At 40.0% G+C, this 13,225-nt stretch overlaps 1 protein-coding gene across 1 annotated transcript in view; it reads left to right on the plus strand.

Annotated features, from left to right (window-relative positions):
* The first annotated feature begins 409 nt into the window (after positions 1-409).
* The window catches only part of LOC121578193 (myosin heavy chain, fast skeletal muscle-like), a 29,685-nt gene continuing 16,869 nt past the window's right edge, over positions 410-13,225 (plus strand). Inside the window, exons 1-38 of the mRNA XM_041892378.2 lie at positions 410-613; positions 746-889; positions 969-1,125; positions 1,220-1,247; positions 1,424-1,544; positions 1,655-1,747; positions 1,834-1,897; positions 1,985-2,083; positions 2,206-2,309; positions 2,620-2,758; positions 2,984-3,102; positions 3,189-3,338; positions 3,517-3,687; positions 3,776-4,088; positions 4,398-4,468; positions 4,749-4,836; positions 4,977-5,094; positions 5,226-5,349; positions 5,468-5,604; positions 5,895-6,150; positions 6,250-6,492; positions 6,587-6,763; positions 6,891-7,036; positions 7,127-7,217; positions 7,328-7,717; positions 7,807-7,933; positions 8,018-8,136; positions 8,243-8,439; positions 8,530-8,713; positions 8,803-8,968; positions 9,084-9,208; positions 9,316-9,624; positions 9,712-9,915; positions 10,008-10,133; positions 10,332-10,502; positions 10,597-10,701; positions 10,796-10,891; positions 11,690-11,824. Coding sequence (XP_041748312.1) covers positions 410-613; positions 746-889; positions 969-1,125; positions 1,220-1,247; positions 1,424-1,544; positions 1,655-1,747; positions 1,834-1,897; positions 1,985-2,083; positions 2,206-2,309; positions 2,620-2,758; positions 2,984-3,102; positions 3,189-3,338; positions 3,517-3,687; positions 3,776-4,088; positions 4,398-4,468; positions 4,749-4,836; positions 4,977-5,094; positions 5,226-5,349; positions 5,468-5,604; positions 5,895-6,150; positions 6,250-6,492; positions 6,587-6,763; positions 6,891-7,036; positions 7,127-7,217; positions 7,328-7,717; positions 7,807-7,933; positions 8,018-8,136; positions 8,243-8,439; positions 8,530-8,713; positions 8,803-8,968; positions 9,084-9,208; positions 9,316-9,624; positions 9,712-9,915; positions 10,008-10,133; positions 10,332-10,502; positions 10,597-10,701; positions 10,796-10,891; positions 11,690-11,824 — 5,811 coding nt within the window. The remainder of the gene's footprint in view (positions 614-745; positions 890-968; positions 1,126-1,219; positions 1,248-1,423; positions 1,545-1,654; positions 1,748-1,833; positions 1,898-1,984; positions 2,084-2,205; positions 2,310-2,619; positions 2,759-2,983; positions 3,103-3,188; positions 3,339-3,516; positions 3,688-3,775; positions 4,089-4,397; positions 4,469-4,748; positions 4,837-4,976; positions 5,095-5,225; positions 5,350-5,467; positions 5,605-5,894; positions 6,151-6,249; positions 6,493-6,586; positions 6,764-6,890; positions 7,037-7,126; positions 7,218-7,327; positions 7,718-7,806; positions 7,934-8,017; positions 8,137-8,242; positions 8,440-8,529; positions 8,714-8,802; positions 8,969-9,083; positions 9,209-9,315; positions 9,625-9,711; positions 9,916-10,007; positions 10,134-10,331; positions 10,503-10,596; positions 10,702-10,795; positions 10,892-11,689; positions 11,825-13,225) is intronic.

Consider the following 13,225-nt stretch of genomic DNA (forward strand, 5'->3'; position numbering starts at 1 on the left):
AACACAAACTATAGCCTTTACCAAGATAAGTTAAAGGAAGATGCTTAAATGGATCTTGATGATGGAAATGAAAATGAAAATGGTATAAAATTAATTCATGACTCCAAGCTATGTTAGGGAAACATTTTCTCCCCTGAAAATGGAAGGAAAGTTGGACAGCATCACTATGTATCTCCATTTCATGATTTCTATATTCAGCTGAAAATCATAATGAACCCTGAAGATCAGGGTTCATTACAGTAAAGATTTTCAGATACATTTTGTGTAAGTAAGAACATGTGGCTTCATCACCATGATCTAAATATCATTCAGATTCTTACTGATCAAATGTTTGTGGAAGATAATGATTAGCATTGGTATTTGTCATTGTAGATAAAATAGCCCTGTCTTTTCTTGGCACAGGGCAATCATGAGCACAGATGCAGAGATGGCGGCATTTGGCCCGGCGGCCATCTACCTCCGAAAGCCGGAAAGGGAGAGGCTTGAAGCCCAGACCGCTCCCTTTGATGCCAAAACAGCTTTCTTTGTGGTTGAGCCCAAAGAGATGTACCTTAAAGGGGTTCTCCAGAGTAAAGAGGGTGGCAAAGCCACTGTCAAAACTCTGTGTAACAAAGTAAGTAAATATTTTATTGATATACTGTAATGCAAATCAAATCAAATTGTATTGCAGTGATGGCTATGCTGTTTTCTAAGCTAAAAACTGTGATATGAGTTAAAACCTTAATCTAATTTATTCCTGTCACAGGTCCTCACTGTAAAGGAGGACGATATCCACCCCATGAACCCTCCAAAGTACGATAAAATCGAGGACATGGCCATGATGACCCACCTCAATGAGCCCACTGTTCTGTATAACCTCAAAGAGCGTTACGCAGCATGGATGATCTATGTGAGTTTAAAGTAAAAGATTATCTAGCAGTAAATACATTAATCAATGAAGAGTTGATAAACATTCTCCTCTGTTACAGACCTACTCTGGGCTGTTCTGCGTCACGGTGAACCCCTACAAGTGGCTCCCAGTGTACGACTCTGTGGTTGTGAATGCTTATAGAGGAAAAAAGAGAATTGAGGCCCCACCCCACATCTTCTCCATCTCTGATAATGCATATCAATTCATGCTCACTGGTACACAAATACCCATGCTACTACAACAACAATTTACTGTACAGGATTATAGAATAACTCTGAAACTGATTTGCACTTACCTTTCCATTTTCAGACCATGAGAACCAGTCAATTCTGATCACGTAAGTCCAAATCAATGACTAAATGTGGGTAAGAATATTGTTGAATAACTAACTTTACAACTAGCTCCCTGATGGATGTTCAGTAGCATTGCAGTTTAGTAGATAAAGTGCTCTTACTGAGATTATTGAAACAAAGATGACCGATAAGAGTAAAACTAATCTGTGTATACTCCCAGTGGAGAATCCGGTGCAGGAAAGACTGTGAATACCAAGCGTGTCATCCAGTACTTTGCGACAATCGCAGTGGCTGGAGGCAAGAAAGAACAAGCAACAGCAGCTGCTTCTGGCAAAATTAAGGTCAGAAATATTACTCTAGCCTTACAGATCTAGTATAAGGGGGTTGTATGCATCGAAGATCCAGTATGTATGCATCATCAAAACACTAACAAATGTGATGACATCTATAGGGTTCGCTGGAGGATCAAATCATTGCAGCCAACCCGCTACTGGAGGCCTATGGTAATGCGAAGACCGTGAGAAATGACAACTCCTCCCGCTTTGTAAGTTTAAAACCCCCTCTTTGTATTTGTGAGCTTTCTTGGTTTTGAAGGGTAATATACTGATGGCCATCTAATGAACCTTTCAGGGTAAGTTCATCAGAATCCATTTTGGATCAACTGGAAAGTTGGCCTCTGCTGATATTGAAACATGTAAGTGCCTCCTGATCAGTGTATCTTTATCCAATTGTGATTCACACATGAAAAAGACTCCTGCTCATACAAAAACCTACTCTACAGATCTACTGGAGAAGTCCAGAGTAACATTCCAGCTGTCTGCTGAGAGAAGCTACCACATCTTCTATCAGCTCATGACTGGACACCAGCCACAATTGCTGGGTGAGAGACAAATATAGAAATCTGACATGGAATGCATAGGGCCAACAGTACATACATTATACATACAGTAATTGTAACTGTGCTAAATACTGTATGTTTTCAAACTTTTGTATGTATTTCAGAGGCACTTCTGATCACCACCAACCCCTATGACTATCCTATGATAAGTCAGGGTGAAATCGCTGTCAAGAGTATTGATGATACAGAGGAGTTCATCGCCACTGATGTAAGTAAAACAAATTACAACAATGTAGGAAAAATATAATTGTATGATCTTGAAAGCCAAGGTTTCTCTACAGAATGTGAAAACGTCTAAAAAGCTATTCAAAAGCAACTTGTATCGTGTTGGTATGCCTTCGAAAACATGTTAACTGATATTGTAGCTTATATCTTAACAAAGCAATATTCCCTAAAACATTTCCAGAGAACATTTTAACAATCTCTGTCATTGTGTTACTGAAAACTGGGTAAATAATCCACAAAAAACAACAACATTTAAAGAAAGCATAAATCAAACATGCTTTAATTCTCCATAGATGGCCATAGACATTTTGGGCTTCACTGCTGAGGAGAAGATAGGCATCTACAAGCTGACTGGTTCTGTGATGCATCATGGGGCAATGAAGTTCAAGCAGAAGCAGCGTGAGGAGCAGGCAGAGCCTGATGGCACTGAGGGTAACTATCAGAATGCAACCTTTTTTATTTATATAATTTCTCAATGGGCAACTAGCCTACCTTGTCTCTTGCAATATCAACTGTACTGTACTTTGAAATGGTCAAGGTTAATTATCAAGTTTCTTCCAGCCTACTTTATACAGCTTAATTTACAGGTTTAAGCAATGTACCAACAAAATATAGCCTAATGTTTAACGTGCATGTTACATTTTCTCTCCCAACCAGAGGCTGATAAAATCTCCTACCTCATGGGCCTGAACTCTGCTGACTTGCTCAAAGCTCTGTGCTACCCCAGAGTGAAGGTCGGGAATGAGATGGTGACCAAGGGGCAGACTGTGCCACAGGTAGAATCTTTTAGACTATTTTCAATTGTAGTAGATTTGCAAAAGGTAAAATGAATGTGAATATTATTATTACCTTTTTTCTATAGGTGAACAATTCAACTATGGCCCTCTGTAAATCTGTCTATGAGAAAATGTTCTTGTGGATGGTCGTCCGTATCAATGAGATGTTGGACACAAAGCAGGCTAGACAATTCTTCATTGGTGTTTTGGACATTGCTGGATTTGAGATCTTTGATGTGAGTATTTGTATATCTTAAATTCAGCACGTTGCTGTTCAGCTCATCCTTCTGCTTAAACAAATTACAATAACCAAGAGTAGACATTATGCTTGTACAATATATGCTGATGAAAATATGAACTAGCAGTCATGTTGGGTAACTCTTGACTTTCAATGTTTCTGTATTTGAACATTAGTACAACAGCTTGGAGCAACTTTGTATCAACTTCACCAATGAGAAACTGCAACAGTTTTTCAACCACCACATGTTTGTACTGGAGCAAGAGGAGTACAAGAAAGAGGGAATTGAATGGGAGTTCATTGACTTTGGTATGGACTTGGCTGCCTGCATTGAGCTTATTGAGAAGGTAGGTGAGATCTTAAAAAAGCAGACAATACAATAACAGACATGTCTGCTTATCAGTTTAATATTTCACATCGTCTTGTCACCAACAGCCAATGGGCATCTTCTCCATCCTTGAAGAGGAGTGCATGTTCCCCAAGGCTTCAGACACTACCTTCAAGAACAAGCTGTATGACCAGCATCTTGGTAAAACCAAAGCTTTTGAGAAGCCTAAACCTGGAAAAGGCAAGGCTGAGGCCCACTTTGCCCTGGTGCACTATGCTGGCACTGTGGAATACAGTGTCACAGGCTGGCTGGACAAGAACAAGGACCCCCTGAACGACTCTGTTGTGCAGCTCTACCAGAAGTCCTCAGTCAAACTGTTGGCTTTGCTGTATGTAGGAGCAGCAGCTTCACAAGCAGACGGTACATCCCATAGTATCCTGAATTTCTCATACTACAGGAGGAGACTATATCTACCCCTTCCCTTGTTATATAGTTTATGGTTATAAAGCATTGCGTTTGAAGTGGTCATTTGAGTTAAATAGCATTAGTATTACTGGAAATGTCAGTATACTAGATTTATATATGATTATATACATATTCAATACAGTATTCTTTAGATTGACCCACTGTATATAATGTACATGAGTCAATATTCGTTTTCAGGCAGTGACAATATGTACAAATGTAATTGGGATGAGAAAATAACTGGCCTAACACATTTGTAAACAGATGCTGCAAAAGGAGGCGGAGGCAAGAAGAAGAAGGGTGGTTCCTTCCAGACTGTGTCGGCTCTGTTCAGGGTATCTACATTCGTATTATCCTTTATTATGATGTAATAAGGTGTAACGTGGGGGGTTAATAGGTAGCTATCATTGGTATTTCGTTTTTTGGGTTATGATAAGGTAAAACAGTTGTATATCATCTCTATTCATAATTAATATTCTTCCAAATCCATGGGTATATTTTATTAATTGAAATGACTGGACATCTTACAGAATGTGGCTTTAATCAAAGGTGTCAAACACAACTTTGTTTATTACAGAATCTCATTCCCAATTTACACATTTTCCAATCCCACAGGAGAATTTGGGCAAGCTGATGACCAACTTGAGGAGCACCCATCCTCACTTTGTGCGATGTTTGATTCCGAATGAATCAAAGACACCAGGTGTGTACTGTGAGATTAACAATACAACAGACATCTTTAATGCCAAGCATAAATAATCTTCTTTAAAATAAGCATGTAAAATCCCTAGATGTTTTAGTATATGTCAAGGAGTTTAATACAATGTTTTCCCTATGGTTAAGGTCTGATGGAGAACTTCCTGGTCATCCACCAGCTGAGGTGTAATGGTGTACTGGAAGGCATCAGAATCTGCAGAAAGGGCTTCCCCAGCAGAATCCAATATGGTGACTTCAAGCAGAGGTAATTAATGTTCAGTGAGGGAAAATGCCAAAAATATTTTAAAGTACTTCTTTCACAGGCATGATCACATCACATACTAATGTATTTTGTATTGTATATATATATTTTATCCCCCTTAATCATCATGTCAGATACAAAGTATTGAATGCAAGTGTCATCCCTGATGGACAATTTATTGACAACAAGAAGGCTTCAGAGAAGCTCCTGGGATCAATAGATGTGGACAAGAGTCAGTACAAGTTTGGGCACACCAAGGTAGAGCAATAGACTGCAGCATCACTTTTCCCACAAAAACCACAAACATTGAGCTTAATTGAAAATAATTGTAGCTCTGTATCTTCTATAAATATAATGAAGATCAATATTCCTGTAGGTGTTCTTCAAAGCTGGTCTGTTGGGTACTCTGGAGGAGATGCGAGATGAGAAACTGGTTACTCTGGTGACCATGACTCAGGCTCTCTGCAGAGGCTACGTCATGAGGAAAGAGTTTGTCAAGATGATGGCGAGACGGTAGCTACACTATTTTACAGAACAGTGTTTTTTAACCCTGGTCCTGGGGACTCAAAGGGGTGCACATTTTAGTTTTTGCCCTAGTACTACACACCTGATTCCACTTATCAAATGTTTGATGATGAGTTAATTAATGCAATCAGGTGTGAAGTGCTAGGGTAAAAAACAAAATGTGCACCCCTTGGGGTCCCCAGGACCAGGATTCAGAAACACTGTTATAGAGTACGTTATATTGAGCCAGTGAAGAGAATCCCCCCAAAACTATTTGTTTTAATGTTTATTATTAACAGAGAAGCAATTTACTCCATCCAATACAACATCCGCTCTTTTATGAATGTCAAACACTGGCCATGGATGAAGCTGTACTTCAAGATCAAGCCTCTTTTAAAATCAGCAGAAACTGAAAAAGAGATGGCCGCAATGAAGGAAAACTTTGAGAAAATGAAGGAGGATCTGGCAAAGGCCTTGGCCAAGATAAAAGGGCTTGAGGAGAAAATGGTTTCTCTGCAGCAGGAAAATAATGACCTGCAGCTACAGATAGCATCTGTAAGTTAAGAAATTGCTTGTTTAATACAATTATTTTTTATGTCATTTTATTGGCCTTTGATTTCCAGTGTTGTTTCATTTATATTTTATCTGCTGTAGGAAGAGAATACTCTCTCTGATGCTGAGGAAAGATGTGAGGGACTCATCAAGAGTAAGATCCAGATGGAAGCCAAACTCAAAGAGACAACTGAGAGGTTGGAGGATGAGGAGGAGTTCAATGCTGAGCTGACTGCCAAAAAGAGAAAACTGGAGGATGAATGCTCTGAGCTAAAGAAAGACATTGATGACTTGGAGCTCACCTTGGCCAAAGTGGAGAAAGAGAAACATGCCACTGAAAATAAGGTTTACCATTTGTTACAAGGTTGTGAAGTTGTGTATTCATTTTAAATGTAAAAGACAAAGCATTGATGATTTTATACTAAATAATTCAATTTAGGTTAAAAACCTGACAGAGGAGATGTCTTCTCAAGATGAGAGCATTATCAAGTTGACCAAGGAGAAGAAAGCCCTCCAAGAGGTGCACCAACAGGTCCTTGATGATCTCCAGGCAGAGGAAGACAAAGTCAACACTCTGACCAAAGCCAAGACCAAGCTTGAACAGCAAGTGGATGATGTGAGTAAGAGATGTGACAACCAAAGGCATACATAGCCCTCTTAAAACAGCTTCATGTTATCATCCAAGGAAATAAAATAAATGTACTGTTTACCTAATATTGTGAAACTGTTTTTGTGTGGTCTAGTTGGATGGTTCCCTGGAGCAAGAAAAGAAGGTCCGCATGGACCTTGAGAGAGCCAAGAGGAAGCTTGAAGGAGATCTGAAACTGGCCCTGGAGTCCTTGATGGACCTGGAGAATGACAAGCAGCAGTCAGATGAGAAGATCAAGAAGTACATTTAAAATCTAAGCTGTTGTTGAACCATTCTCTCAGAAGGGATCACCTGATATATATTTTAATGTATACTTTTTATCCAAAACAGGAAAGATTTTGAGACAAGCCAACTTCTCAGCAAAATTGAAGATGAGCAGGCATTTGGTGCTCAGCTTCAGAAAAAAATGAAAGAACTCCAGGTGATCTGTCAGTTCAAAATAAGATTAATAACATAACTACATTCTGGAGCACTATCTTCCAAATTGCATGTTCTAAGCAAATAAACATTTAAATCCATTGTATAATTCAGGCCCGTATTGAGGAGCTGGAGGAGGAGATTGAAGCTGAACGTGCTGCTCGTGCCAAGGTTGAGAAGCAGAGGTCTGATCTTTCCAGGGAACTTGAGGAGATCAGTGAGAGGCTTGAAGAGGCTGGTGGTGCAACATCTGTTCAGATTGAGATGAGCAAGAAGCGTGAGGCTGAGTTCCAGAAGCTGCGTCGTGATCTTGAAGAGTCCACCCTGCAGCATGAGGCCACCGCTGCTGCTCTCCGTAAGAAGCAGGCCGACACTGTGGCAGAACTGGGAGAGCAAATAGACAACCTCCAGCGTGTCAAGCAGAAGTTGGAGAAGGAGAAGAGTGAATACATAATGGAGATTGATGACCTCTCCAGCAACATGGAAGCTATCGCCAAAGCAAAGGTGGGAGATGATGTGGCTGCCAGAATATTAAAAAAACTCATAAATACACATGAAAAATGGCTCAATAACCTGTTAAACATTCTTGATAGGGTAATCTAGAAAAAATGTGCCGAACCCTTGAAGATCAACTGAGTGAATTGAAGACAAAGAATGATGAGCATGTCCGCCAACTTAATGACATAAATATTCAGAGAGCAAGGCTTCTGACTGAGAATGGTGAGTTTAAAATGGAAGGTTAGTATTTCTGTTTGTTTTTCATAATACCAATAAACCTAACTTCCAACTTTCTGTCTCAATCAGGTGAACTTGGTCGTCAGATGGAGGAGAAAGAATCTCTTGTTTCCCAGCTGACCAGGACCAAGCAGGCTTACACACAGCAGATTGAGGAACTCAAGAGGCAGATTGAAGAGGAAGTGAAGGTCAACTGCCATCTTCTACAATACTGCCTCTTTGTGATTCATATAAATGTTCCATTTGGCTTAAGTGTTTAATTTAAACTTTTGTTTTGTTACTGCTGACCATTAGGCCAAAAATGCCCTAGCCCATGGTTTGCAGTCAGCCCGCCATGACTGTGATCTGCTCCGGGAGCAGTTTGAGGAAGAGCAGGAGGCCAAGGCTGAACTGCAGCGGGCCTTATCCAAAGCCAACAGTGAGGTCGCTCAGTGGAGAACCAAATACGAGACCGATGCCATTCAGCGCACTGAGGAGCTGGAGGATGCCAAGTAATTAAAAAACATTCTACTACTCTATCTTCATAATCACCAAAGTACCTACAATGGCTAAAATGAGAGTTTTTTTCTGTCTTTTTACAGGAAAAAGCTTACCCAGCGTCTGCAAGATGCGCAGGAGGCTGTTGAAGCAACAAACTCCAAGTGTGCTTCTCTGGAGAAGACCAAGCAGAGACTGCTGGGTGAAGTGGAGGATCTCATGATTGATGTAGAGAGAGCTAATGCTTTGGCTGCCCAGCTTGACAAGAAGCAAAGGAACTTTGACAGGGTAACGTTTTGACAAAGACATCAATGAAATACAGTAAAATCTATACATTATTAATTATTGCATATTAATTTACTAAACTGTGCTCCCAGGTTCTGGCAGAGTGGAAGCAGAAGTACGAGGAGGGCCAGGCAGAGCTAGATGGGTCTCTGAAAGAGGCTCGCTCTCTCAGCACTGAGCTGTTCAAGATGAAGAACTCCTATGAAGAAGCATTGGACCACCTGGAGACACTGAAGAGAGAGAACAAGAACTTGCAACGTATGGGGAATTTAAAATAAATCACTCACTTTTTTACAGTGCACCGTCTATGCTCTTGTATGTGTGGATACAAATCCACAATGTTGTTAATTTCTCTCCCTTTTCATTTCAATAGAGGAGATCTCTGACCTGACTGAACTGGTTGGTGAGTCTGGAAAGAGCATCCATGAGCTGGATAAGGCAAAGAAGACGGTGGAAAATGAGAAGGCAGAAATCCAGGCTGCACTAGAGGAAGCAGAGGTATACACCACAATAGTTTTTATGTCAACAAAGTGATCATGATAATATACATGTCATACCTACATCACTATATTATTTAATGGTTTGGTCATTGTTCAATTCTATAGGGCACACTGGAACATGAGGAATCCAAAATTCTTCGTATACAGCTGGAGCTCAACCAGATCAAAGGGGAAGTTGACAGGAAGCTGACAGAGAAGGATGAGGAGATGGAGCAGATCAAGAGAAACAGCCAGAGGGTGATTGACTCCATGCAGAGCACTCTGGACTCTGAGATCAGGAGCAGGAATGATGCAATGAGAGTCAAGAAAAAGATGGAGGGAGACCTCAATGAGATGGAGATTCAGCTGAGCCATGCCAACCGTCAGGCTGCTGAAGCCCAGAAACAGCTGAGGAATGTCCAGGGAGCACTCAAGGTATAAACTTTATTTTTGTATTGAGTCCCAAATGAATTGTTCTTTCTCTTTAGATGTTGTTAGAATACATTTTCAAATAATCCTCAGGATACCCAACTGCAACTTGACGATGCCCTCCGCGTCGCAGATGACATGAAGGAGCAGGTATCCATGGTGGAGCGCAGGAATAACCTAATGATGGCTGAAATTGAAGAACTGAGGGCTGTCCTGGAGCAGACAGAGAGAGGCCGCAAAGTGGCGGAGCAGGAGCTGGTTGATACCAGTGAGCGTGTTGGACTACTGCACTCTCAGGTACATATAAAATATTAACTTTCTCTCGGTTACAAATGGGGTAAGGTACAATCATTTTTTGCCATGTGATTAAATGCCCCCAATTCATTCAGAATACCAGCCTCATCAACACTAAGAAGAAGCTGGAGGTTGACCTTACTCAGGTCCAAGGTGAAATGGAAGACACCGTCCAGGAGGCAAGAAATGCAGAAGAGAAGGCCAAGAAGGCAATCACTGATGTGAGTTTCATGTTCTGCCTTTTGTATCTATTGTGTTCAGATCATTTTTTATTTTCTTGAGTAATAATGCCAATATCTTAAGCAAAAATAGTTAGGACATTTAATTGACATACATCATCAGTAACTATCATATAATTATCATTTTACAATTACTGCAGAAGTGTTTATATAATCAATGTACACAACATATTATTCCAGGCTGCTATGATGGCAGAGGAGCTGAAGAAGGAGCAGGACACCAGCAGTCACCTGGAGAGAATGAAGAAGAACCTGGAGGTCACAGTCAAGGACCTGGCGCACCGTCTGGATGAGGCTGAGAACCTGGCCATGAAGGGCGGAAAGAAACAACTCCAGAAACTGGAGGCTAGGGTATGTACTATACATTACAGCATATACAGGTGTAGAGCAAGCTACATTATATATGAGACCTTAACTGAGAATAACATGTACTCTTATCTGTAAGGTCCGTGAACTGGAGGGTGAAGTTGATGCTGAACAGAGACATGGAGCTGAAGCCATTAAAGGTGTTCGCAAATATGAGAGAAGAGTCAAGGAGCTCACCTACCAGGTATAACCATGATTAATTGATGATAAAAAACAAGATATTGTATACTGCAGTGGACTATTTGACAGGACATTTCAATCTCTTGTAAACTCTACAGACTGAGGAGGATAAGAAGAATGTGAGCAGGCTGCAGGATCTGGTGGACAGGCTTCAGTTGAAAATGAAGGCCTACAAGAGAGCAGCTGAGGAAGCTGTGAGTATCATACTCCATGACAGATTTTTTTCTGAAGTAATGGGGACATAATTAAAACAATTTTTACAATCAAATCAATCAGTACATTTTAGTACTTATTTCAAATTATTACTATTACTTACAATGTGTTAGGTACTTGCACCTACTTGTTTCAAAGAATCATCAATAAATCAAGTTTGTTATTAGGTAATAAAAATGTAACAGAGAAAGTTGTTACAATTACTAAGTCATAAAGCAGACTAAAATAAAGTAAAGTACTGGTCCTGTGTGGCTCAGTTGGTAGAGCATGGCGCTTGCAACGCGAAGGGTATTTGAACCTGCTGGGGCCACTCATATGGAAAATGTATGCACACATGACTGTAAACTGCTTTGGATTACAGCGTCTGCTCAATACAGTATATAGGCCTAGTAAATAATGATGGTTATGGGAAAATATGTTTTACATAATCGTATCTAATGTGCAACCTGAAGTAAAAAATAAGTAGAATACAAAATGGGATAGGTAACACATAAACCAAATTCATGACTGTAAGTCGCTTTGGATAAAAGCGTCTGCTAAATGGCATATTATTATTATTATTATTATTATTATTATTATTATAAGAAACCTGAATAAAGGCAAACATACAGTACCATAATCAAGTTTACTGAGACTCTCTACCTTGTAGTTTGTTTCTGTTGTCTTTATTTATAAGATGTTCATGATGATAACATAAACAAATTATTTGACATTTGAACTTCTGCATTTTCCCAAACATGCAGTATAATTGTTGAATGTTGTATTTGCAATCCAAACAGGAGGAGCAGGCCAACACTCACCTGTCCAGGTACAGGAAGGTGCAGCATGAGCTGGAGGAAGCTCAGGAGCGTGCTGACATCTCTGAGTCCCAGGTCAACAAGATGAGAGCCAAGAGCCGTGAAATTGGCAGCAAGGTACAATTAAATTGAATGCCGTTTTTATTTTTTAAACCGTGACTAAAAAATAGCAAATGGTTAATATAAAAGCTATAAAAATCCCATTATGGTAAAGGGTAAGATTATTTTCCAGGGGAATGCGGCTGAAGAGTGAGAGACGAAGTCCAGATGAGACAAAGTATCAAAAGGTCATACAATATGATTTTTGTGAAATGTTCTCATGAAGCAAAAATAAATCTGCAAACTCTATCAATTGTTTTCATAATTTACCTGTGAAATGAATTGTGTCATCACTGATTGAACCACTATCAAATGTCAGATGATGTAGTGTTTTAGTCATTTAGCAGACACTGTTATTTTTTTTATTTTGTTTTGAGCAGATAGTGGATTTAATTTATTGATCAATTGAATACATGAATACACACTTAGTATTGTTGAAACATTACTCTTCAGTGTACAATTATTTAATGGATAATAGTTGTTAATGAAATAAGATACAGCTCTTAACACCCCCCCCCCTCCACACACACACAGCACTCCTACTCCAAGATGCTTGATACATATGGATTCAGAGCTTCATATTATGCTACACAGGTTACCATGTTAATCCGATTTAGTAAACTCTTAGAGAATGGGAGCTAGATTACTCTTTACAAGACGTTTTCTATTGAAACTTTATTTAGGGATCTGGATCCGGTGCCGGAGAGGAGGGAGATGAAATAATATGTTTGTGCTTTATGGTGTTTTTTCAGTGACCCTGAATGAGCAAAGCTCTTTCCACATAGACAGGAGTAAGATTTCTCTCCAGTGTGTGTTCGCTAGTGTGTAGTCAGGGTGAAATCTCGAGCAAAACTCTCCCACACTGATCACAGCTATAAGGCTTCTCTACTGTGTGTATGCGTTGGTGATTGCTCAGGGCTCCTGATGCATTGAAGCTCTTCCCACACTGATTACAGCTATAAGGCTTCTCTCCTCCTCCTAGCAGACACTGTTTATCCAGAGCGATTTACAGGAGCAATTAGGGTTAAGTGCCTTGCTCAAAGGCACAGCGGCAGATTTTTTCACCTAGCTGGCTCAGGGGTTTGAACCAGCGACCTTTCGGTTACTGGCCCAACGCTCTCAACCGCTAGGCTACCTGCCGCCATAAACAGCTACATTAGTCAGGGCATTATCACTGTTTCAGCTGCTGTATTCAGATGTAATGGATAAAACTGTAGCTATTATTGTTTTGCTGCAGAGTATTTGGCTTCTTGTAATTTAGCTCCACTTGCATTTGACAATATGCTCAAATGAAGTTAATTGAAGTGGCTATTGCACCTATCTGATGGTGAAAACTACATGAAAGATAAATGTTCATGCATTTAGAATAAAGCTGTGAAAACGCAACTTAAAACTGGGATGGGGATATTATGATGATGT

Source organism: Coregonus clupeaformis, chromosome 12 (assembly GCF_020615455.1).
Source record: "Coregonus clupeaformis isolate EN_2021a chromosome 12, ASM2061545v1, whole genome shotgun sequence".
In the NCBI taxonomy this organism is placed as follows: Eukaryota; Metazoa; Chordata; class Actinopteri; order Salmoniformes; family Salmonidae; genus Coregonus; species Coregonus clupeaformis.